At 27.1% G+C, this 25223-nt stretch overlaps 2 protein-coding genes across 5 annotated transcripts; one reads left to right on the top strand and one right to left on the bottom strand.

Moving 5' to 3' along the window:
• The first annotated feature begins 5274 nt into the window (after nt 1–5274).
• LOC149060353 (uncharacterized) lies at nt 5275–18023 on the top strand. 3 transcript variants are annotated; one of them, XM_089220191.1, is made up of 23 exons: nt 5275–5455; nt 7847–7985; nt 9013–9120; nt 9199–9303; nt 10106–10204; nt 10261–10359; nt 10417–10515; nt 10572–10670; nt 11935–12033; nt 12090–12188; nt 12246–12344; nt 12402–12500; nt 12558–12656; nt 12714–12812; nt 12870–12968; nt 13026–13124; nt 13182–13277; nt 13363–13458; nt 13527–13628; nt 15521–15622; nt 15711–15797; nt 15876–15957; nt 17797–18023. In XM_089220191.1, exons 2-23 carry the CDS (start codon nt 7873–7875, stop codon nt 17830–17832), a joined length of 2115 nt encoding a protein of 704 aa, XP_089076317.1. In that variant the 5' UTR covers nt 5275–5455; nt 7847–7872; the 3' UTR covers nt 17833–18023. The 3 variants fall into 3 exon arrangements, with proteins under 3 accessions (XP_089076317.1, XP_089076323.1, XP_089076311.1); XM_089220197.1 differs by lacking the exon at nt 5275–5455 and having other exon boundaries at nt 7410–7985; nt 15876–15916; XM_089220185.1 differs by lacking the exon at nt 5275–5455 and having other exon boundaries at nt 7412–7985.
• Nucleotides 8048–24829, bottom strand: LOC107171841 (ubiquitin-like-conjugating enzyme ATG3). Of its 2 annotated transcripts, XR_016190382.1 has the most exons (8): nt 24332–24829; nt 23783–23971; nt 23578–23712; nt 23139–23333; nt 18041–18187; nt 17791–17918; nt 8467–8711; nt 8048–8393 (listed from the first exon to the last, which is right to left on the bottom strand). XR_016190382.1 is itself a non-coding variant. In XM_089220205.1 (7 exons), exons 1-7 carry the CDS (start codon nt 24401–24403, stop codon nt 17338–17340), a joined length of 1017 nt encoding a protein of 338 aa, XP_089076331.1. In that variant the 5' UTR covers nt 24404–24812; the 3' UTR covers nt 16309–17337. The 2 variants fall into 2 exon arrangements, 1 of the variants encoding a protein (XP_089076331.1); XM_089220205.1 differs by lacking the exons at nt 8048–8393; nt 8467–8711 and adding an exon at nt 16309–17488 and having other exon boundaries at nt 24332–24812.
• Between the last annotated feature and the right edge of the window lie 394 nt (nt 24830–25223).

The following is a 25223-nucleotide window of genomic DNA, read 5'->3' as shown; positions in this document are numbered from 1 at the left end:
AAAATGTAAAATGGCTGTAAACAAAAATAACCACTGGCTTTCGTATAACTGTATAAGCACTATCGTCTATCAATAAACAGCAATGGTTGCTTTGTACTTAAAACTTATATGAGAGTATGAGACTAACTACTAAGATGTATAGGTACTAATTGTAGTTAATTAGTTTACGTTTATACTTCATAGATACTATTTATTTTGTAAATTGTTTTCATTAGTTTTGTAAAAACTTATGAAAATGTGTTCTAAAAAGTCATGTTCAACAAAATATTGTTACAATACAGGGAAATTAAATCCAAACTTGGTTTTTCATAGATTTCCAGCCAATGAGGAATTGTAAGTTTCTGTACAGAAAAATATGTTTCTAAATAAAAATAAATAACAATTGTAGGTTAAATAGTTTGATATTATTTTTGGTAATATAATTTTGTATATATTTATACAACCAGAAATTGCATTTAATGATTGAAGTATAAACTAATATAGGTGTAAAAAATGGGTCGAGTGGTGTGGAAGTTCAGAAATTATGGATGTTTTTAAAACTCAAGGTGCTAGATTTTTAAACAAAAACCGAGTTATATATTCTGATCATTTCAAATCATCTGGTTATATTATCTGGAAAGGTGTAGGAAATAAAACGTGAGTTATTCAACATTGACATAGTATAATCCTTAATTTTACTATATATTAAGACATTAAGTCAACTAAGTAATTATTAATTAAGTAAATATTATCTAATTTCCTAATTATTTCAAATTATATATGTATATTGTATATGTACAGATTATTGTTCAAAGACTCTATACCGTTTGTATTAACATCATTACCTATAGTTTTGAGTCCTCGTGTGGTACAATCCATTACTAATTCCTAATAGGTTAGCTCTATTTTTTTTTTTATACCTATAATTACCTATTTATTATTTGATTGCACTATTTGCACTATTTTATAATTTACATTGTGTTAAATTAACATGTAGGTAAATCTAAAGTACAAGATAAGTCAATGAATAAATTATGCCATCGTATACTTTTTATTGAGTCAGAGCCTGAGTTGAAATCTCCAAATATTATTACTGTTAAGCCACTACCGACACCTTCAGAAAATAGTATTAAGAAACGTAAGTGTGTTTTTTAGATTCTGAACGAAGTGATGAAAGTATTGATTTTACAATGATGTGTGATATTTTTGTTTTTGTTTTTGTGTCTGTGTATAGCATAACTTATCGAAATAATGCTTGTAAGTTACTTTTAGATTTATAATATACCTATTATTAATTAGTTAAATAATAAAATATACCTAATATTTATTATTCAATATTTTTTGTTTATTTTATTATGAAATATACAATCTGTAATAATGTTTACAATAAGCATAATTATGTGATCTAGTACAAAATGGCAATGAGTAACATGATCAAAAAAATTTCCCAGCAATCATACTTTTGAATTTATTAATTATTATACTGGCATACTGCATAGTAAATACCTATAATTAATATATTATTTTTTGCATATATGTATTTGTTTTATTATATTATTACTTATTTGATTTGGGATAGATTATGGATAATGGATTGTTGAGTGTTGTAAGTAAATTTTAGATTTTAACAATTTCATTGAAAAAGTTTTGAGTGCTAACTAAGTTTTAACCTAACCTATGTTTGGAGTATACACCGTATATAGAGTAGGTAGGTAGTTACTAACCACTGTTAATAATAGTAGGTACCTATTAGTTAATTATTTTAAAAATACTGTATTATGTAAGGTTACAAATTACATGTACACCATATGCATGATCAACAATTATGCTCAGAAAGACAAAAGTCATTGAAATTAAAAATAATTGCTTACCAAAAATTAGTGTCCAAAAAAAAAATTGAGAATAGCCATGCTTAAAAAGAAAAGTCTAAATGTTTTGGAAAAACAAAAAAAGCTTTTCCAAAATACCATAAAGAATAATTTTATTTTACAAACACAACTAAGACTTAGTCAGTTGAAAAAGAAAGGTTTAAGGTACAAGGAAAATGAAAACTTATTTGCCCTTAGTTTATATTATAATTCACCAAAATCATATAAATTCGTGCAGAAATGGTTATGTCTTCCAACTGTACGATCATTAAGGAATTGGCTTCAATTATTAGATGTTTCATGTGGATTGAACTCAAATATTTTTGAATACTTAAAACTAAGTTTACGTCTGTTGAAGATAAGGACAAACTATAGTGTCTATAATCATTGATGAAATGTCAATCAAAAAATTAATTTCATACAATTCGAAAAATGATTTATTTAGTGGTTTTGAAGATTTTGCAGATAATTCAATAGTTGATTTAAAGAATATCAAATACTGTGACCAAGCCTTAGTTATTATGATAAAAGGTCTCATTACTCCTTGGAAACAAGTTATTGGGTACTTTTTTTCAAGTGGACCAGTCAAAGGATATAGACTTAAACAAATTGTTGCACATACAATAACAAAATTAAAAGAAATAGGACTTATACCAAAAGTGATGATTTGTGATCAAGGAACGAATAACTTGTGCATGCGTAATTTGTTTGGAGTCACTTATACAAGACCTTACATTAATTTTGAAGGTAAAAACATTTATTTTTTCCATGATAGCCCGCACCTTATAAAATCTGTAAGAAATAACTTTAAAAAGTATGACATTTCCAATGATGACGAAGTATATTCCTGGCAAGATTTGGTTACTTTTTATTTATAATTTAGATAAAATAAAAGCTTGAGATTAGCACCAAAATTAAAAACCATTCACATGGATCTACCACCATTCTCCCCAATGCAGGTTTGTTTGGCTACCCAAACATTAAGTCACACAGTTAGATCTGGTATATTAACACTAGTGGCATTGAACAAAATGAGAAGTAAAGCAACATACACTGCCAAATGTATCTCATTTTTTGATAGCCTTTTTGACATTTTTAATAGTATAGAAGAAGGAAATTTTGAAATGGATACCTGCCAATTTTTAACCAAACTTAATGAAATAAAAACAATTAAATTACAAGTAAATTAATTTAATACATGGGATAATACAATTTAAAATGACGAAGATACTTATAACAATATACTAGATGTACATTTATCATCAACAAATATCAACAGTATACTCATGGATGCACATAATTCATCTGCAGTAGGTAACTTATGTCACAGGATGGGCTTGCAGTAAACTTGAACATCCTGAATAATGCATCAATCAAAAGTAACACAGCTGTATTCAACCCGTGTACTACTTTCACTGAAATGAAAGAATATGAAAATAGTGATTTGCTGTATCCATTTGATTCAACGATTGATTTTTGTAAAAGAATGACTTGTTTATTTAAAGAAAATATTCAAAAAATGCTATTGGAATCAAAAGCCAATGTAAGAAGTAAAATTATTTATTTGATTCAGACTGTATGTATAAGGACAATAAATATATGTAATACATGTTAACTTAAATTCATCAAAAAATGTATAAATGTTTTAATTAATAGTTATATAAAAAGTTGTAATAATAATATGGCCAAATACAAAATTAAAACAGCTAACAAAAAGATTAAAAAAATTACCCATTCATAAAAATAAATATTTACCTATTTTATATCACTATAGTCTATAACACATATTGGTTAATATGTATTTATTTATTATATTTATAAATTATTTATTTATCATTATTATGTAAATTTTAAATATATAATTATATAAAAGAGTTTGAAAGTGCATTAAATTATTTTTATATTACCTCAACTAAATAATAAATATTACTATCCTCTTTGTTAGTTTGTCTATTGACTATTAATGAACAAAAATAATAATAATAAGGGGCAAAGGTAGGCCACCAATAGTGAAACTGGGGGCATTAATTTTCGCCACATTATCATTGACTTTCTCGTATTATCATTTATAGTATTTGCTATGACGCAGGACGCTTTTGTTCGCGTCTCGCCAACTACCTTCCCACTCATGAAACACCGACTACCGACACCAAACGGCGGCGGTAATGCGGTACGTTGGTTATGATATTGTATATTAGCCGGTTACCACTGTTACCAGCATATCATCTGTTATCAAAATATCAACAGCTAGAACCACGGTCTTAGAACGCTATCATCAACTGTTGTCATATACCCGATACCGCAACAAGTTAAACCTGCCGATGGAAAATGGCGGGCCTACAAAAGTTATATAATATGTCCAGTACACGATTCGATCGATGAACTTTACTCGTAGTCCGGACAGAGTGCGGTGGCCAAAATTTAGTTGCGGGGACGATTTTTACCTAGACTCCTTAAAAGCGTTTTCGTTTCTTTTTCCATTAAAGCGGAGATACCAAGCGCAAACGGTTTGGTATTAAAATCGATTTGGCGGTAATTTTGCGTCAATACTGTTTATCGTTCACTGCAGAATTAATGTTTGCTCCTCTCGCGACAAATTTAATAATATATTATACATTTGTCATGATTCATGATTCCCATAACCAACCGACTTGTCCAACGGTTTAGTGTGACTGATACTCTTGGTATACATGTATATATACATTCGTTTTGGTGATGAACAAACTCCATCCCATTCTTATTATTTAGTGTCAAAAAACCATTTGCTTTCATTTACTCGACAAAAACACTTATAATACGCATATTTTTTACGATGCGAATCTGATTAACATTAGTTTTCCGATTACCAAGTGAATTAAAATATGACAATAGTCAATAATAATAAAATAGCTAGGTACTTATATAAGTAAATAATAAGATACTTATAATTAGGTATGTACTATATTTCCGAAATAATTTTTCGACACACAATTATAGTAAAATTGTGAAAAAAATCGATAAATAATGACATATTATTCCAACACGTCCCACAAAAATAATAATTTCAATAATAATAATAATAATAATAATAACAACAATGGCGCGGGCACGTACTGCAGTAGGCGCGTTTAGCTGTTGAGGCAGTCTCGAAGACTTGTAAACTCGTGTTTTTTAAAATATATAGGTGACGGGAGGTTCAGGGTCACGGCAACGGATTTGAATCGTTGAACATACTTCAACGGCCTGGACGATGGCCTGGCTCTGGAAGCGGGCGGGGTGACGGAGAAATAACTCTGGGAGATTATATATAAGAATTCGATTTCAAATCTACCTCCATCAGTGGGTAGCATAATATTAGGTATAAGGTATAACCAATATATGTTGGTTGTCGATGCAGTTCGCTAATGGACATAACTACGTCGTCCGCTTTTTCGTTTGTGTCGAACGGGCGGAAATATTAAAAAGGCGTCAGTTCCGAACATTGATCAGGCACTGCAGTGTTATTTACCCATAATTTTTGTATATTTCGTAATATTTTGTTAAATGTTCAATCAATAAATAATTATTATCATTTTATAATATTTCGAAAAACGACGGTTCCGGTTGAAGTCTAGACAGCCTAGCTCAAGGTATTTTATATTATCATTAAGCTTATTTTGAATATATTATTATATTATATACCTATTTATATTGCTTTTTAAGTAATTATTTTTTTCTATTTGTAAGATATGTAGTGAAAAATTCGTTTTTTTTTCGAAAAGGCAAAAACACTGCATTCTAAAATTCCGCCATTGTTACATTATGTATAGGTATACTCCAAGTATAGGGTACTTACCTAACCCACAAATAATGCTGACAAGTATTTAATCGTCTTTTTAGATTTTTTAGTTACAGTAAAATATAATTACGAAGAACCTTTTTGTATACCCACGTTTTTAAATTACGTTTCGTAAATTATCAACTAAGTGAGGTAACCTACCCACCAAATAATTTGAAAAAAAACTCTTATCTCGTGACCAAGTGGTTTTCGATATTTTTTAGTTGGCGAATTAAAAATCTTTCGACGTACCTAGAGTATTAAATTTACAATTATTTTGAACAGTGCTTGGAAAAAACGTCGTTCATGAATACACGTTTATATTCAAAATAATAGTGAACGATACGCAAACAACACTCTTTTTTTCAAATAGAACGTAAACGTGAACGACGATTTTTTTAGACGCTTAATTTATTAACTATTTCAATAAATGTATATAATTTATAGATACTTTAGAAAATGTATATGCTCTAAAGTCTAAATTTTGTTTTTATTTTTGGATCGAGTCCTATACATGTTTATTGGTTTTTATCTTAATTGTGAACTATGTGAACTATTCATGAAAAAAAAAAAATTAAATAAACGACCTAATGAACGCGTTCATTTTTTCAAAGAACGTGAACGCGCGAGTTACTTTTATAAGAATTGAACGTGAACGAATTAATTTTTTTAGTGAACGTCCCAAACACTGATATTGACCCAGAGAAAAACAATTTAGTACAATAAAATATATCACAGTGGAAGCTAGCCCAAAGTGAGTCTTATAAAGTTATAACTATAACCAATTGAATTTTATAGGCGAAGTGGAGAAAAAAACCAAATTGTAAATATTACTATACGGCAATGGTCTTCAAAATGTTTGATTTGTGACCCACTGTTTTTGTAAAAAAAATTCACGACTCGTATCTATTTTATCGAGTGAGCTAGAATATTTTTAAAAAACTATGATAAACATTTGTTTAGGTTTGGGATCGTAAATTATCTAAATTAACTGATTTTGAATGTTAGTAGACATTTTAGCAGTAACTTTATTTAGGTACCTACTGTAAATGGTTATCCAATCCATTCGTGACTATGGTATTTGAACTCATAATTTATCATTTTTTTATCTTAGTGACCATTTGTATAGTTTCCGTGAATCAAATTTGAGTTGTACCTACCGGTTTAAGACCGCTGAAACATGGCGTAATTTGAAATCAATATTAATCAATAGAAAAGTTTATTTTCTACCATTTTTCTTGGGAAATTTAAGTCTTATAACAGTTATAACCGATTTTTGTTCTTAATGTTTCTTATGGATACGTCCGAACCGCCCAAGGCGATTTTGAGTCAAGCGATTAAACCTTATATTTGTGGCGCCTACTGTATTATATACATTCATACGTATAATACGCCTATATTATGACATTTGTCGTAAAATAACAGTCAATTACAATAATTACTTTACTAATTAGTTAAGTATTAGTTACATAGATACCAAATATTATAATGGCGACAACCATTACAGTAAGTCCAAGGTCAGGGTGATAAATTAAAAAATCCAAAATCCGTACCCATCGAAACAATTTAAAAGTATAAATAAGTATACGATATTATGTTTGTCTAGCTAGTTAGATCATTGTAGCGCGATATAATTTGTGTTGGAGGTACAATTTCTAACCGCGTCCTAATTGCAATGAACCTCCGCATTTTCATATTGGGGAACAACTGATACCACAACTGGCCCACGGCCCACGACGCTCACGCGTAATCGCGATAACACAATACCGCGGTTGTAGTTACAGCGCTTTACGATAGTCGGCGATCGTAACAAACGAGTAACGACAGTGCTTAACAATGTAAGATGGCCGGCGTTCGGTACGCATACGTTTTCACGCATCTATATAACTAAGTATTAACCATACTACAGTACATTACGGATTTTGATGTTATGGTGTACCTAGCGCAGTGATACATAGCTTAACGTTTAATTCGATATATTTGATTTCTCAAACGGTCTCGGTCGTTTGTGTTTTGTGCACGTGTCGTGCGTCGATATTAAGTATATATAAATATATATATATTTTTTAATAGCGTAATAAATCGTTTTGCGGTGATAGTTATTTGACGACAGGTCAATAGCATTTGCGTTGATAGAACCGCATTCGTTTACCGCCATTTTGTAATTTATAGTCCGACATTAATGTGTGTTGTTTGACGTCAGTACATTTCAGTTTCATCAACTCCAAAATGCCACCGTACAGCAAAGAAAAATTGAAACGGCTGTATCCAACCTTAAACTTCAATGTGCAGTTAAAACTCGCCAGATTGTCGAAAGAAGAAATCGAAAAGTATTGTGGCAAGTGAGTATTACTTTTCAAAACATATAACATATAACTTTAATATGATGATGTTAAAACGTTTTGAAGTACACGGATGTTTGCTTTTTTATTGATCACATTCCCATTGTATTATTTTTACGTTAATATTGAACTTATGAGTTATGGTTTTGTATAAAAATGTGTTAAGGCACTTCCAAACAGAAAGTGGGCTGTCTATGCAGTCTGTAGAATAACACATCTGAGATCTGCGTATCCGTCCGATACGACAGCCAACTCTGTGCTTGACCACACCTTTAGCCAACATAACCGATGCCATTGCTAAATATAACACCATTACATTTTGCATCACTCTTATTTAAATGTTAGGTTGTTTATTTGCTCAGAAGCTTTTGTGCGAGTGAGAATTATTGTTTTCTCCGTTATGTTGTCCTAAAGCATACATGTTTAATTAAGATTGAAACATTTTATATATATTGTATATATTAAATATTGATGTATTTACCAGTATAAATTTAATTAAATCCATGGATTTAAAGCCTCGACTAGACCGCATAAAAAAATTTTCGTCTACAATGTTTCTGATTTACCATCATAAGTGGCAACATAAATATTGGTCAACGACAAATGTTTTTTGGTCTGGACCAAGCATAAAAATGTACTAACTCATTTTAACTAAAGGTATTCAATCTGTGCTTTGTGGCATCCAGGCGTGTCACAATAGTTGGTGAATGAATCCATGTTAAAAAACTAGAAACAACATTTACTGTGATATAGAAATATAAACATTATTTTTGATCATTATCACAATCATAGAAATTTGAAGTTTAATTTCTATTTGATAACTTTTTTGTCTTATTGTTATTGTCCATATTAATCAACTAATTAACACCATTGATTAGAAAGTGACCTATAATTTGGCAGCCGTCAAAATATTGTGAAGATACAAGGGAGTTGTGAAATGAAAAAGTTTGAATACCTCTGATATAAGCGTATAATAATTATGGATTATTTGTTAAAACATTTTTTTTTTTTAATTTTATTGATTTAGAAAACAAGAAACAGGGAATACCTCTAATCCAACAACTGATTTTAAGCCTAAAATATTTATTAGAAAAGATATACAAAGTTTTGATATCAAAGATGTCAATACATATACGTATGTAAACATTAAAATATAACTTATATGTGTACTATTTTCACTTAAACATTTTTATTTTTATCATTATGTTTTTAGAACACAAGAAAAAAACGAGAGTACATCCAACGCAGGAAATGGTTTTATACTTGACATTAACAACCCAGAATCTTCTCAAAATTATGATAACAAGAATTTGGATGTGTATGTTCATGTTTATGTATAATATTAGATTCTAAGCGTAATGATGAATATATTTATTTTACAATGTTTTTATTTTTATCTGTGTCTGTTAATACATGAGTAATCAAAATAATCTTCTATTTTAAATTTCAGTATCTTTTTTAGTGGTTAAATGTAGTTTTCATGAGTGCTGAAAAAACAAAAATATAATTTAAGAAAAACTAATTTTTACACAAAATTAGTTTTTGAAATAGTCAATTTTGATTTTTGGTGTTACTAAAAAAAGCTACTGTTGATACAAGATATTTTTGTTAAATTAGGAAATCCTATATACCACACAATTTTTAAAATAATTTGACTCGTGTTGAATTATAATATGAGATTTTCGATTATTAGTTATTTTTAACTTGTCAATGAAAAAAATTTTTCTAGGTCTAAGACCATTTAAAAATGTTATTCAAGGTTCTTTGTTAGTTAGTGGAAATAAAAAAAAATAAATAGTTAAGCATAAATCTACAGTAATTTTTTATGAGTGTCTGAAGTTCGTATTCGGTAAAATTCGTAAATTGCACAAACATTTGGTAACTATTTTGAGTTAGAAATTCATAAAAAAATCTTTTTATATCTAAGCTTTGAAAATTAAGTCAAATTTTCCTGCATTTAATAAAAACCAAAAGTCTTCCAGAAAATCAAATTCATTTTTTTTAAGAGTGTTTGAACATTGGATATTCACCAATAAATTCTAAAGTTCTCATATAACCATTTTCTTATTTTGTTGTTAAACTTGCACTATCTTTTAAAATATATATTTTTATTGATTTAGATCAAAAGATGACGAGGAAAAACCAGACGAAGCAAATGATTTGATACCTAATATCATCCCACAGAATATCCTAAATGATGATAACATAGAGATGAATGAGTATGTTAAATGCATTATCCTTAATTTGACTTGTTACTATTATTTTTTGGATTTAGATCAAAAGATGACGAGGAAAAATCAGATGAGGAAAATGAATTGATCCCTAGCATCATCCCACAGGATATTCTTAATGACGATAACATAGAGATGAATGAGTATGTTAAATGCACTATCCTTACTTTAACATGTTACTATTATTTTTATTGTTTTAGATCAGAAGATGACGAGGAAAAATCAGATGAGGAAAATGAATTGATGCCTAGCATCATCCCACAGGATATTCTAAATGACGATAACATAGAGATGAATGAGTATGTTAATGCACTATTCTTACTTTAATGTGTTACTATTATTTTTATTGTTTTAGATCAGAAGATGACGAGGAAAAATCAGATGAGGAAAATGAATTGATGCCTAGCATCATCCCACAGGATATTCTAAATGACGATAACATAGAGATGAATGAGTATGTTAATGCACTATTCTTACTTTAACATGTTACTACAGGGTTTCTAGTGACTCACTTATTTCACTATTTCTCACTATTTTTCAATCAACTCACCTTTTTTTACTATATCTTAAATGTCCTCACTTTTCTCACTATTTATCTTTATAATCTAGAAAATAATTATAAGCCCCTACGGCCTACGTTTGTTTAAAATTTCTGAAATATTGAAAAAAAATATAATGGATACGAAAATAAAATTTTATTAATATTTATATTATTATATGATATTATAATGTATGACGTATGTAGGTTTTAACGTATTGACTGTAGTTGGCGAGCGAGACCCGCATTTTTGTTATCGGCGTTTCAGTTTTGGTGTTTGAATACACTGCATGCTCCTTCGCCATCACGTTATTATTAATATGATTTTTATTTTAATTCTCCATGTGTTATTATTAGGTTTCGTTTAAAGATATTTTATTTTATCAATATTTATTTGTATTATTTGTGTGCGTGTGTATGATCCGTATAGTGAATATAATATATTTAAATATATTTATAGATTTTATAGTGTACACTGTACATTTATAAGAAATATTATATTAGGGTTCACATGACATAATTAAATTATTTTGTTTCCGTGATTCAAGCTGTCCAGACGTACGTTACTCGTAACTCGTAATTTAAAATTATTATTATCTTATTAGTTATTAATTATTTCTATCACACTGACCCGTTTAAAACGCTAGGCCTGGTCACATTTTTTTGCCAGATTCTTTTAGACAAATACACATGTAATACTTCATTGTCTTCATTAGGTACTTAACAAGTGCGACCGAAACACTAAAAATGATAACTACTATATATTATAGTACCAGATCGTTCTAATCGTATAAACCAGAGGTATTCAAACTATGCGTCGCAAGTGTTGGTTTGGGGAGCCGCGGCACTTCAAAAAAACAAAAATTCTAATTTATAATAATAATTAATAGGTACCTGATTTTATTCGATAAAAATGTAAAAATGTTTAGTTTACACCTCTGGTGTAAGGTAATAAAAATAATTTCTTCACTTAATAATAAATTATATATATTTTTTGTTTAGTAATAATAATAATATATCATCATCCGCCGTATCGACATATCACCGAATTATTTATCCTTATTAATAATATGTAACTCACTTTAACTCACTATGTTGAAAAAAAACTTACTATTTTCACTATTTTTAAATACCATAGCTGCTAGAAACCCTGATGTTACTATTATTTTTATTGTTTTAGATCAGAAGATGACGAGGAAAAATCAGATGAGGAAAATGAATTGATGCCTAGCATCATCCCACAGGATATTCTAAATGACGATAACATAGAGATGAATGAGTATGTTAATGCACTATTCTTACTTTAACATGTTACTATTATTTTTATTGTTTTAGATCAAAAGATGACGAGGAAAAATCAGATGAGGAAAATGAATTGATCCCTAGCATCATCCCACAGGATATTCTAAATGACGATAACATAGAGATGAATGAGTATGTTAAATGCACTATCCTTACTTTAACATGTTACTATTATTTTTATTGTTTTAGATCAGAAGATGACGAGGAAAAATCAGATGAGGAAAATAATTCGATTTCTAACATCATCTCACAGGATATTCTAAATGACGATAACATAGAGATGAATGAGTATGTTAAATGCACTATCCTTACTTTGCCATGTTACTATTATTTTTATTGATTTAGATCAGAAGATGAGGTGGAAACTTCAGACGAAGAAAATAATTCGATTTCTAACATCATCTCACAGGATATTCTAAATGACGATAACATAGAGATGAATGAGTATGTTAAATGCACTATCCTTACTTTGACATGTTACTATTATTTTTATTGTTTTAGATCAGAAGATGAGGTGGAAACTTCAGACGAAGAAAATAATTCGATTTCTAACATCATCTCACAGGATATTCTAAATGACGATAACATAGAGATGAATGAGTATGTTAAATGCACTATCCTTACTTTGACATGTTACTATTATTTTTATTGATTTAGATCAGAAGATGAGGTGGAAACTTCAGACGAAGAAAATAATTCGATTTCTAACATCATCTCACAGGATATTCTAAATGACAATAACATAGAGATGAATGAGTATGTTAAATGCACTATTCTTACTTTAACATGTTACTATTTTTTTTATTGTTTTAGATCAGAAGATGAGGTGGAAACTTCAGACGAAGAAAATTATTTAATATCTAGCATCATCCCACAAGATATTCTAAATGATGATAACATAGAGATGAATGAGTATGTTAAATGCACTATCGTTACTTTAACATATCACTATTATTTTTATTGATTTAGATCAGAAGATGGCGTGGAAAAATCATACGAAGAAAATTATTTGATACCTAACATCATCCCGCAGGAAATTCAAAATTACGATAACATAGGGATGTTTACGTATGTTGAGTAAAACTATATTTACTTAAAATTATATTATTATTTATATTGATTTAGGAATCAAGAAGAAGAGACTACATCAAACGAGGCAAATGATTTTATGCCTACAGTTTACCCTCATTATATTCAAAATTATAACATGAATATCAATGCGTATGTTAATGTTTAAATATAAACTTTATACTTGTACTATCTATCTTAACATAAAAATTTTAATTTTTTAATTTTATTGATTTAGAACACAAGAAGTGGGAAGTATGTATCATCCATCAAATGGCTTTATACCTAACATGATCATACCACATTACACTCAAAATGATGATGACATGGATACGTATGTTAATGTTGTAATATAATTGTTATACTTGCTCTATCTTCAAAAATTTTCTTTTTTTTCTTTAGAACACAAAATAATGAAAATCTCAATAAACCGTCGTGTAGCTACGTTGATAACACCATGATCAAGCAAGAGATACAAGACAATTCTTATTATGACCCGTATACGTATGTTTATGTTGTAGCGCATTCACTTTCTTTCACTTATTTTTTTTTTTTAATGTGCTTTTACTCATTTATTTCATTTATTACTTAAAAAACTCATTTATATTAATTTTTTTAGATAATTTATAAGATATTAATAGAACCAGAACTTGGAATATTTTGAAAAATATTTAACTTCTAGCTTGCTATAAAATATATTTTCTTTAAGACAGTTTAAATTAGATATTAATACAATATTGAAAATTTTAATTTTTTTATGTCATCATATCATTTTTATTACTTTTTAATAATAATTAATAATATCCAACAATTAACATTTATGGCACATTATATAAATTATTTTTATTTATTTGATATACGTCTTTTAAATATTCTGAACGCACTTTATTCTAAATTAATAAAATCTTTAATTTTAAATATTTTACACTTCAGGGATTATAATATTTTTTAAATTCCACATAGAGATTACTCTATTTATAAGTATTAACTTATACTGAATCTGATTAGATTTTAATATATTTATCAGGGATTTTAATTAATTTTTTAAGATTTATACTTTTTATTTTTTGAGATTTTTAACATTTTTATGCATTGAATTGACAGTCATAATTATTTCTAATCATTTGTATAAAATGTAAAAATAATATTCTTATAAAGTTGTATACCAAAATTACAATGTTGATCGTTCAAATAATATAAATTATAGGTAATATTTGGAAAATTTAAATAATAGCAACAATGGAAAGGTTTTTTTAAATCAATTCAAACAGGATGGTCGGTGTTGATAGTGACCCATCATTTAGTACGTCAAATAATATTTGGTGACATTTTGATCCAGTGAATATAATATATTAAGGGAGTCCACCTTTTAAAAGGATCTCAAAAACTGGCAGAAATAATCCAACAAAAAAAAAAAGAAAAATTAAAAACATGGACTAACTTCTTAAAAATACAGTAGAAAATTATATGAAATTACATGCATCAATACATAATTAAAAGGTTTCTTTCATCATTTTAATTTCTAAATATTTGTATTTGTATTTTATTATATTATTTTATATCATTATACCATAAACAATAATTAAAGTAATAATTGATTATTGTTTTTTTTTTTAACTGAAATTTTTGAAAATTATAATATTATAATTTTAATTTTATATTTTTTGTATACTCATTATTTAATATTATGTCCAATGAATAGTAAAACAAGAAAAACCTGTATCAAAAATTTCTGGCTAAACAAACATCTGGTAAAAAAAGAATAATCAATTAATATTTTAAATATTTATATAAGGTGAACTATCCACTCATTATATTCTATAATTTTATAGATAATTTCTTTTCATCTGACGTTTTAAAAAATTATTATTATTTTTATGTTTGTGCTTTTTGATATATTTGTTGTGTTGGTTTTTTGAACCTGATAAAATTATGTGGTACCAAAAATAAAAAATTGATCAACAGTTTTAGAGATGTTTACTTTTTAATACTGATTATTGTTTACAGCATGGTATTAATAATTAAAAAAAAAAATTCTAATCTACAATATCACAATTACTATCTATAGTATAATGTTTTTACATACATGCTTACAATCAATTAAATTTTAAATTTTACAAATATACACCATTATATGAAGTAACTGTTATTGTAGATTAAAAAAAAATGTTTACTGTTAATATTATGTTGTAACTAATTTATAGTTAAAAAAAATCATTTTAAAATCTGTTATATTTATTTATATTTTCAATAAACAATACTCACTTTTTATCAGAACATTGCTCACTTAATTTAAAATAAAACTTACCCTCTTAAAAAAAAATGAGTAGCAACCCTGATGATGAATTATAATTTTTATACTTGTATTGCTTTAAGTTAACATTGTATTGTTTTAGGCCCCAAGAAGAAGAAAATATGTCTAATATGAACCATTATTATTCTGCGGCAACAATTAAGCAAGAAATTTTTGATGAGAGTTACAACACTGATAGCTATATGTATGTTAATATGTTAATATTAAAAAATATTTGTTTTCTCATCACTATCTGTACTATAAAAGTTATTATTTTTAATTTATTGATTTAGGGCCCAGGAAAATGAGAATATGGTTTATCCTACTACAGAAGAATATAACCAACCAACTCAAAATTTTGAGAACACGGAGAACCAAGTGTATGTTAATGTTGAAATATAATATTTATATTTGTATTATCTTTACTAAACATTTTTTTTTTAATTTTATTGATTTAGAAATCCTCCTTTTGCGATCAAACAAGAGATAATTGACAATGGTAACATTGAGATTTATCATACATATGTTAATGCTGAAATGGTATTATTTTTATTTGCATTTCTACTATTTAAACTAAACAATTTAGATTTTTCTAATTATTCTACTTCTTAAAATAAATTTATCATTATATTTGTATAAAAATTATCTTATTCAATTATTTATATTATATATAATTATATGTATAATTGAATAAATTAATTTGCCCAAACAAAAGAATAACAAATTTCATAAATTTTGGTCAAAATATCTGTGCTCAAATATCCGGTATTAAATAATCAAAGGATAAAACAAAATATCCAAACTAAGAAAATAATTGAAAATAGTCTGTTTAAATATATATATATATATTATTATTATTATTTATAAATTTTCTTTTCATAATAATATACCATCCAAGTAATATTATATTTATATGTTAAAGTAAATTAATAACAATTATAAACTAATATATTACCTCTATTTAACAACTTTGCATTTTTGAAAATTTAATTTAATTATTAATTTATAAACACTCTATGGAGTATATCATTTCATAGAGAGAGTTATCATTTTCTCAAAAAATTATTAACATTTTGGAAAATATTTTATTTATTTAATCTTTGTCGTTGGAATTAATGAATTAAATATTCAATGTTTTGATTAATGGAGCAGTGAAACTAAGAAGATTCACCTATAAAATATTAGTTATAATTTCTAATTTTTACTTGACATTCATTAACAGATTAAATGTGATTTAAAAATTAATTTTATTTTTTAAAACGAGATATTTTCCAAATTGATTTTAATTTTAATATCTTGTCTTTTCAATTGATTTATTTAACCCGGAATAGTTTGACTGAAGGTATTTTATCCAAATGCTGAATTTTACTTGGAACGATGAAGAGGCCTGTGTATTTTTTTTGATTATTGGGAATTCCGGTTCTTATAAATAATTTAAGATATTTGCACTCATGTCATAATTTCAATTTTTGAAACTATTTACAAAAAGAATCTTAAAAATTACATATAAATTGAATGTATTAACAAAACATCTCATACTATATAAACTGATAAAACAATTGAAGTTATCTAATAATTAAATTATATAATACTATTATTTTTAAATTTCCAAAAATGCATCTAATATCACCTTAACCTATAAATTATTAAGAAACTTAGTAAATGTAAGAAATATAAATGAATACATTTTAATATTACTTAATATATAATAATATTATAAAATCCAACTCATTTAAAAAATACTTTGAACTGCTTCTAATAATAAAAAATAAATATTAAAAATTAAATTATATGTTTTATATTTGTCTTTTTTTTTTTTCATTTATTTTGTGAATTAAATTTAATATTTTTATGTAACAAATTTGGGCTAAAAATATTTTTTCTGACATTTTTATATATGTGTTTTCAACTTAATTATTGCTATAAATTAATATTCTGTGTATAATCATAATCTATGGTTGGTATCACTGACTGTACAAATTTCAAAAATATGATTAAGTACATGTGTACTTTTAAATTTTTACTTCGTTTTTTCATAATTTTTATAAGTTTTTTCATAACTTCTGCGTGCCTGTAAACAATATTTAATCGCTGATTAAGATTTTTCTTACTATAAAACTTTCAGAAATGTTGAAATGTTATATGGTGATGTGTAGAAAAATGTATAAAACAAATAAAACATATCAAAACTCCCAAATCTATGGCCAAATTAAAAACCCTTTGCCTATTAGCCTATTAACCTTAAAATATCTCACAACTTACACAAACTAATATTTTATAGATAGATCTAATTTTAGTGTAACACTTGAGGTACAACAAACTAACATTACCACAGTCTAGTTTATTTCTATTAATTCAATTTACTATACATACTTGCAGGGATGTATGGAAGCCATTAACGGACCAGGAACATGAGGGTGAGAAAGCATGGTAATAGTTTTCTTTGCATAATCCTGGCTCACATCTTCGTACATTTCTTCAACACTTAATGGTTTTTTACTCTAAAATATACAAACAGTTTTTTTTTTCAAAATTTAAAATTAGATTATAATGTCTAAGATATCAAAATTTGTACGCTTATCATTTAAATAAATTTATTATATTCATATTGTTGAATTCTTACTTCATTATAACCATAAATCCACAATCTTGGAGTTTGATAAAATTTATCATATGTTATATGTAAATCATAAGTTCTGGTTTTTAATATGTCATCAATAGATGTTCTTTTTAACTGTTTTCTTTCTTTTTGTATTGAATAAACAGTTGCCTTAAAACAATATTAATAATAAATATCTGATACCAGATAAATTAATTAAAATTAAATTAAAAAAAATTCATGTTCTTGTATTTAAAAAAAATTATGTATTACATAAAAAAAAGTGAGTAAGAGGATGTCACTCTGTTGTACTGTAGGTTTCAAGTGGGTCACTGTTATAATGGATGGTGATAAATTTGAATTCAATGTTATTTTATCATTGTAAACGAATAACGATTCTGAGTGGAGATGGTCTAACAACCTAAGATATTTTATATTTTATTTATAATGCTATTAGTAATATGGTAGCTAGTGGGTTGAATTCATATATTACTTGCAAAAAACAATGTATTTACCAGAGATAGAAATATTATATATGTTTAAAATCAGATTGTTTAGGGATCAATGCATACCAATGTAAGAATAACCATATGTTTTTGTTTATTTTTTTTCACGTTTATTTGGAAAATATTGGGTATTTTCAATTATAACCTATCAACGGTATCAATACTATTTCCAATTTTATACTCTTGAATATCACTCAAAATCATCCGCGTGAATCATTATTGTAAATTACAAATTACAATTTGATATGTTAAAACATAATAACTAAAATCGTTATTCTTAGTTTATACATCAATTTTTGTGTACATTAATAACACTTAAAATATCTACAAAAAAACCGGTATTTGAATTTTTTGGATTATCAATTACTTACAAAAAACTTGTTTTAAATTTTAAGCATTGACCTATAAAAATTGAACATTTTATGAATTTTTAAGTACTAAATAATTTACATGTTTTCGATATTTTGGTCAATTTTATCAACATTTAAGCTAAATGATTCTAAAAAAAAAAACAGGGATTTGTATCTTTAATAACTTAACTGCTATTTATTAGATCAACTCATAAAAGATCTTATACTCAATTTTCAAACTATTCTACCAAGCAATATTTTTTAATAGGTATATTTATTGAAAAAAAAACTAAAATAATCAAAAAAATTTTATTACAAATTTGAACTTAATAAGATTATAAGAAAACGACTATTTTATTACATTTTATAGATTTTTGGTAACAATATCAACTACTAATGAAAAACCTTGTTTTTAAGTGTCTACCTTTGGCTATAAAAATTAAATATTATACCTAAGTATACATTTTTATGTACAAAATAATTTGCAAATTTTCGAGATTTTGATGAGTTTTGTCAAGATTTAACCTGAAGTAAATCGTACCATATTATTTCGAAAACTTAACGTTTACACATATACTAAAAAATAAAATTAACAAATAAATAAATAAAAAAACATCATTTTAAAATCAATACGTTCATCGCTCCGCTCTAAAATAAGCTATAAGAACAATTGACAAAAACATTAAGGGGATGCAAGCGGTTATTTTCTGTCTGTCTAAAACACGTACAACATAAGATTATAGATGTATTCTATTTCCTTTTTTCAACGTACCAATTAATATAATGAAGCGATATAAAATCTGAAAACAGATTTGAATTTTTCTACAAGTCTTCTTGAGATCGACTTTCCCGCATTTTTGATTTTATTATCAAATCTTCTCTAAAAATTAAAATATGTAAATTCTTTAATTATTCTTTTTTAATGTATAGTTTTTAGGATTTTGAGGGGTTAAGTATTTCAAAAATGTGGTAAAGTCGATCTCAAGAAGACTTGACGACACATTCAAATCTGTCTACAGACTCTTATCGCTTCATTATATCAATCGGTACGTTGGCAATAGAACACGTCTATAATCATATGTTGTACGTAGTGGTGGACTGAAGGGGTCAAGTTTGATGCAGCTGCGTCAGCATTTTACAGGGGATGCTACCATCCCGTGCCAGTGGCGTGGAATCACATGCTAACTTTTTATAAGTAAATAATGTATACAACTGTATACTAGATCTACTATCTGTCTATCTATATTCTATGTACTAGACTTTTACAGCGTATTTAGCCTTGATTAGGGGGTGGTGACTGGTGGTATATATTTGAATATGAAATTGCGTCATTTAAAATTTAAGTTCAGTCCGCCACTGGTTATACGTGTGTTAGACAAAAACAGAAAATCACCTTTTCCAATCCCCTTAAATGTATAATTAGATTAACTTATGATGCCATTAAATGTAGTGTTTATCAATCAAATAATGATTAGAATCTTTAACTTAAAATATTATTAAAACGTTAGGCAATTTCTTGTGGATGTGATTTCTTGTGTCTTTCTTATGGCTGTTATATCTGAAGTTCTACCTACTCGACTGATTTTCATGATTTCTTTTTCTAACGCAAGTACTCCGTGTGCAAATGAGCCGTCAAAAGAGAAAAGTCCAAAACATTAATTAGTTTAATGTTGTCTCAATTAATTTAATTGTTGTAAAGATTTTTTAGATTTCACGTGATCTATGGGGAGGGGTAAAAGGGAGGGAAAAATCTCATTAGCTCACTCCCTCTTGGTTTTCACTGTTATTGCTACCCCGTGACTCTCCAAATGTCCAAATGACGTCGCTGCTCCACTATTACCACTTCTGCTGCAATTCTGCTGTGTCGTCATCGGCAATGGTGACGTGCATTACTGCCTGGCGGCTAGTACATTAATTACAACATAGTATAATATACACTTTTACATTGTGGCATTGTGAAATAACAGTAGAATTGTTATATAATATAATAATATTATTAATAAATTTAGTTTTTATGTAAAACGGAATATCAATTATTTCCCATATAGCGGCCATAGCAGGTGATTGAAATTGTTTTTTTTCGTTCCGTCGTTCCGTGGCATATGTAATGTTTAGTACGTAAGAAAAACATCGAGATATTCGATTAAAAGTTGTCAACTTGGTGATATTTAGAAAAAGAAACAATAACGGCATTTAAATATAATGTCTATATTATTATAAGTTATAACATTGTGCTCGCTCCGAACTTGGCGGATGGTGACAGATGATAGACTAACTATTACGCTGCTATTACAATTATTACAATATATTAAAATAATAAAAAACGGTCTCCGTTGTCGTCGTGGTCTGTACGACGCACGGTGATAACACAAATATTTAAAACATAAATACATAATAATTTAATAACTATTATGTATTTATGTTTTAAATATTTGTGTTATTTTTTTTTTTTTTTTTATTTTATTTATCATAAGCCCGGAAACTATGGTCATAAGCTGCAGAGGCGCAATCTAGGGTAGCAAGAGGGGGGCAATTTCCCTCATACATTGAACATTTGATATAAAACATTTTATACTTTTTTTTATGGTTAAATGAAAATAAAACAATAAATAGAAATAGAAATTTGATAGAAAAATGAGGTATCAGTTTCATTTATAATTACTCCATTTTTGGAAATGCATTTTTGATTAGGTAATGGTTATAGGTATTGTTAAAAAAAAATTATGGTGGATACTATTATATCACAAAGTAAATTATACTTTTATTTGATAAATTGTATTATTAAGTATTATAATTTATATTTATTATTCCAATTTATATGCTTTTATTTTTAGAGCAAGATTGTTATTAGTTGGTATATAATATACCTAATAAATATATGTATTATCTGTATATATATAGGTATTAGGCATATAATATTATGTAAGCACAGCGAAAATTTCTTAATAAGTGGTTATTGAATACTATTGTTTTGTCTCCCTCCTCCCACCCATAATTCGAATTAGTTTCCGCCTCTGATTAGCTGTTTGTAGGGGGAAATGGTTGTTTAGGAACACGTATCTATAATGTTTGTGTCATGTACTCATGTGTGGCAAGAATTTGTATCTAAAAACCCGGGTGATCACCCATCTGGGTGCTCACAAACATCAACAGAGCGTTTTCGCAGTTGAGCGTACGACCGTGCCAAATATTTAATTATTAGTGGTGTATTTATGATTTTAACAAGGGGAGATATACGTTAGCATATATTTAATTTCCCTAAGGGAAGGGCGTAGTTCACTTACCACCGACATCAAAATATCATTAATAAGTAACGAATAAGAGACCATGGGGTATTCCCCATATTCCACCGTACATTCGACACTATTATTTATATATATATATATAATTATTCAACAATCTTATTTTTTTTTTACTTTAACCCAGCATCAACGGGTAGTAATACAGATTATATTTTAGCGATTATCTATATGTAGGTATAAGAATATATTGCTATTTGCTAGCATCATTACAGAAAACGAATTAACACATATTTTTAGACATATAATAGAGGTAGGATTTTTAACGGTCTTCGAAGTGCACGGGTCAGCTAGTACCTGCAGATTAGAATATAACCAAAAGATAATATATAACTATTCAGTTGAGTATGATAATTGAGAAAAAAGTATAAAGTTTGCTGATTTAATAGATAATAATTAAAATAGTAACTATAATAATTACTATAGTGATTTATATTTTGATCCATGAGCATATTTTATTATTTCTTAGTGCATGAAAATCTTTTCTTGTTTTAATTATATTTTCATCCAAATAATTTCATTTTTTAATAATTTATTATTTTATTTAATCATCTTTTCTTTTCTTTAACAATATATATGGTTACAACCAAAATAAAGATAAAATAATTATCAAAAGACTATGAAATTGAGTGAATAACAAATTTAATAAAATAAGTTTTATAAGTTTTATGCAGTGAAAAAAAATACTAATACCTAATCAGTTAGATAACCAGTTAGTTAACGTAAATTTAATGAATAACCAGATTAAACTAAATAAAATATATTTATAAAAACCTTTTAAAATTGGTTTTCATTTTTAATAAGTTGTATTTTATGCACATACCTACTTATATTTTGATTTTTCAGCTTCTCAATTTATTTCATTCAAAAATAAATCTATAAATAATATAACCATGACCAAAAAATGTTACCTAATAATTTGAAAATTCAAAAAAAAAATAATTATAATTTATGGAGAAAAAGTTACCGAATCATCTTCCAACAAACCACTTTCTACAAACGCATCCATATCTATTGCTTCACCTTCATCGTCGTCATCATCATCTTCATTATCACTCATATTACTATTTTTAGTGTAGAAATTACAAGTTTGTATAATTTGATTTTCATGGGTTACAATGTTGGAAACTTGATGATGTTTGTTTTGTCCTTCAAAGTTTCCCTACAAAACATTTAATACTTTTTAAACAGATATATTTTTTTAAAGCATACCTACATAATATGTTTTAAAAATTTCTGTCTCCTAATAAACCATCACTGGTCACAAAAATAATTACACAATACAAGTAGGTAAATTAACATTAAGGAAAAATTAAATTAAAATAATAATGTATTTATAGGACTATTTTAATTAAGATTTTGAGCTAAACAGTTGCTTATTTTGATTATAATTTTGTATTGCTTACTTCGTGATGTGATGTCTCAAAATTGTTTTCATTCAAAGGCGAATAGGAATAAGAATCCAAATGATGGGTCTCAATCCACCCTTCGTTACCTTCTTCTGATTCAACAATATTTTCAATAATTTCGCTGTTCTCAATCTAAAAATGTACATGTTAATAAAATAATCTATAAATAAATTCATGTGATTCAAATAAATTGTTTAGTTACTTGTTGATATCGGCGTAAACAGGGAACATTTCTTGTAATTAGATATTGTTTATCTTTTGGCAAATAAGATTTAATCTTGCATTCATCACCACAAGCCCATTCCCAAGTTGGACATGTATGCACTAAATGGTCACCAGCAGTTACAAATTCATTTGGTGTAACTACTCCTGTATCTTTAAATTTTGATTCCTACAAAATAGTATCATTGTTTTTATTTAAAAATATGAAATGCATGTAGATACATATTGCAAAAAATACTTATCATTTAGTATGATAAAATAAGTAAATAAATATAATATAGTAACCATTTATAAAATATGCTAAATTATTGTTCTGAAAATAAATTAACCCATTGGTCAATTATGTCGATAGTTACTAAGTAGGTAGTATTCTATTTACATAATATGCTGTAGTTATTTCAACAAATATTAATTGTTTATCTAAAATTCTAAAATATTGTAACAAAATATTAAGCAAAGCTGTTATATTTTCTTGTTGTTGATGAGACAATTTTTATTTGAAATTAATAATATACACGTGCATGATTACCTTTAGGACTGGAGTTAAAAGTCCAGCGAATCCCTGTGCAGTTCCTTTAACGGTGTTGATTATGTTTTGCATGATTTTAATACGACACTTTTAATTGAATTTGTCTCTGAATCCAAGAGTTCCAAACGGTGGAATGGACGTAACTGCTTTCACAAGTTTCACCACACCAAAAATAAATTATATTATGAGAAAAAAATTATAATTAATTCTATTGAAAAAACCACTTTGTAGCACGTAAAAAACAAATTGGAATACAATATTCCTGTAGCCGTAGGGTATGTCCATGGGTATGTAATATTATTACGAAACCGTCGTATTCGGTAGATATAGCGATGACAACAAGTGATATTTTTAAAACACGTTTAAGCGGACGAACAGATGAGAAAAAAACACAAAACGAGTTAAAGACCCTGACCAGAATGTTGCAAGGTGAAATGGTATAGCGCCCTTTTTTTTTTTAATGTCGAATATGACAAAATGTCCAGTTCGTACCTACTCTTCTAGTAAGTATATCTTTACAATTATTACTATATCATTATTTTCCTGTTTAATTATTTATTTTCATATTTTATTATAATTCTTATTTAATATTATATTATATTATATTTATTCCTAAGCTAACGTCCTGTCTTGCCTTGCAAGCAGTATTGAGCACTAGGACTAGATAACAGAATGTTATGAAATATAATTAATTATAATTTATAATATACATTCGAGTAATCAACTAGGTAGGTACCTATATACTATAAAGTCGGTACGACGGAATAATAACTAATAAGTAGAAATACAAAGTATAGATAACGATTTAATGATTCCAATGATTGTCAAAACTTTGATTCTATCAATAGAAAAATAAATAGGTAGGTAGTGTAGGTTAAATTTAAGTAGGTAT

Source organism: Diuraphis noxia, unplaced genomic scaffold (assembly GCF_037042655.1).
Source record: "Diuraphis noxia isolate RWA-SAM2 unplaced genomic scaffold, SU_Dnox_SAM2 contig0001, whole genome shotgun sequence".
In the NCBI taxonomy this organism is placed as follows: domain Eukaryota; kingdom Metazoa; phylum Arthropoda; class Insecta; order Hemiptera; family Aphididae; genus Diuraphis; species Diuraphis noxia.
This window is presented reverse-complemented; position numbering and strand designations above follow the sequence as displayed.

Bases quoted from the DNA above. Each gene is read 5' to 3' on its own strand.
- LOC149060353 (XM_089220191.1), top strand. From the start codon at position 7,873: ATGCCACCGTACAGCAAAGAAAAATTGAAACGGCTGTATCCAACCTTA. The intron at 9,121-9,198 runs GTATGTAAACAT...TTATGTTTTTAG, and splicing joins AAAGATGTCAATACATATAC to AACACAAGAAAAAAACGAGA. The intron at 15,958-17,796 runs GTATTATTTTTA...ACATACTTGCAG, and splicing joins CATATGTTAATGCTGAAATG to GGATGTATGGAAGCCATTAA.
- LOC107171841 (XM_089220205.1), bottom strand. From the start codon at position 24,403: ATGCAAAACATAATCAACACCGTTAAAGGAACTGCACAGGGATTCGCT. The intron at 23,972-24,331 runs GTAATCATGCAC...ACTATTTTGTAG, and splicing joins TTTTAACTCCAGTCCTAAAG to GAATCAAAATTTAAAGATAC. The intron at 18,188-23,138 runs GTAACTTTTTCT...TATTGTTTTAAG, and splicing joins GTTTGTTGGAAGATGATTCG to GCAACTGTTTATTCAATACA.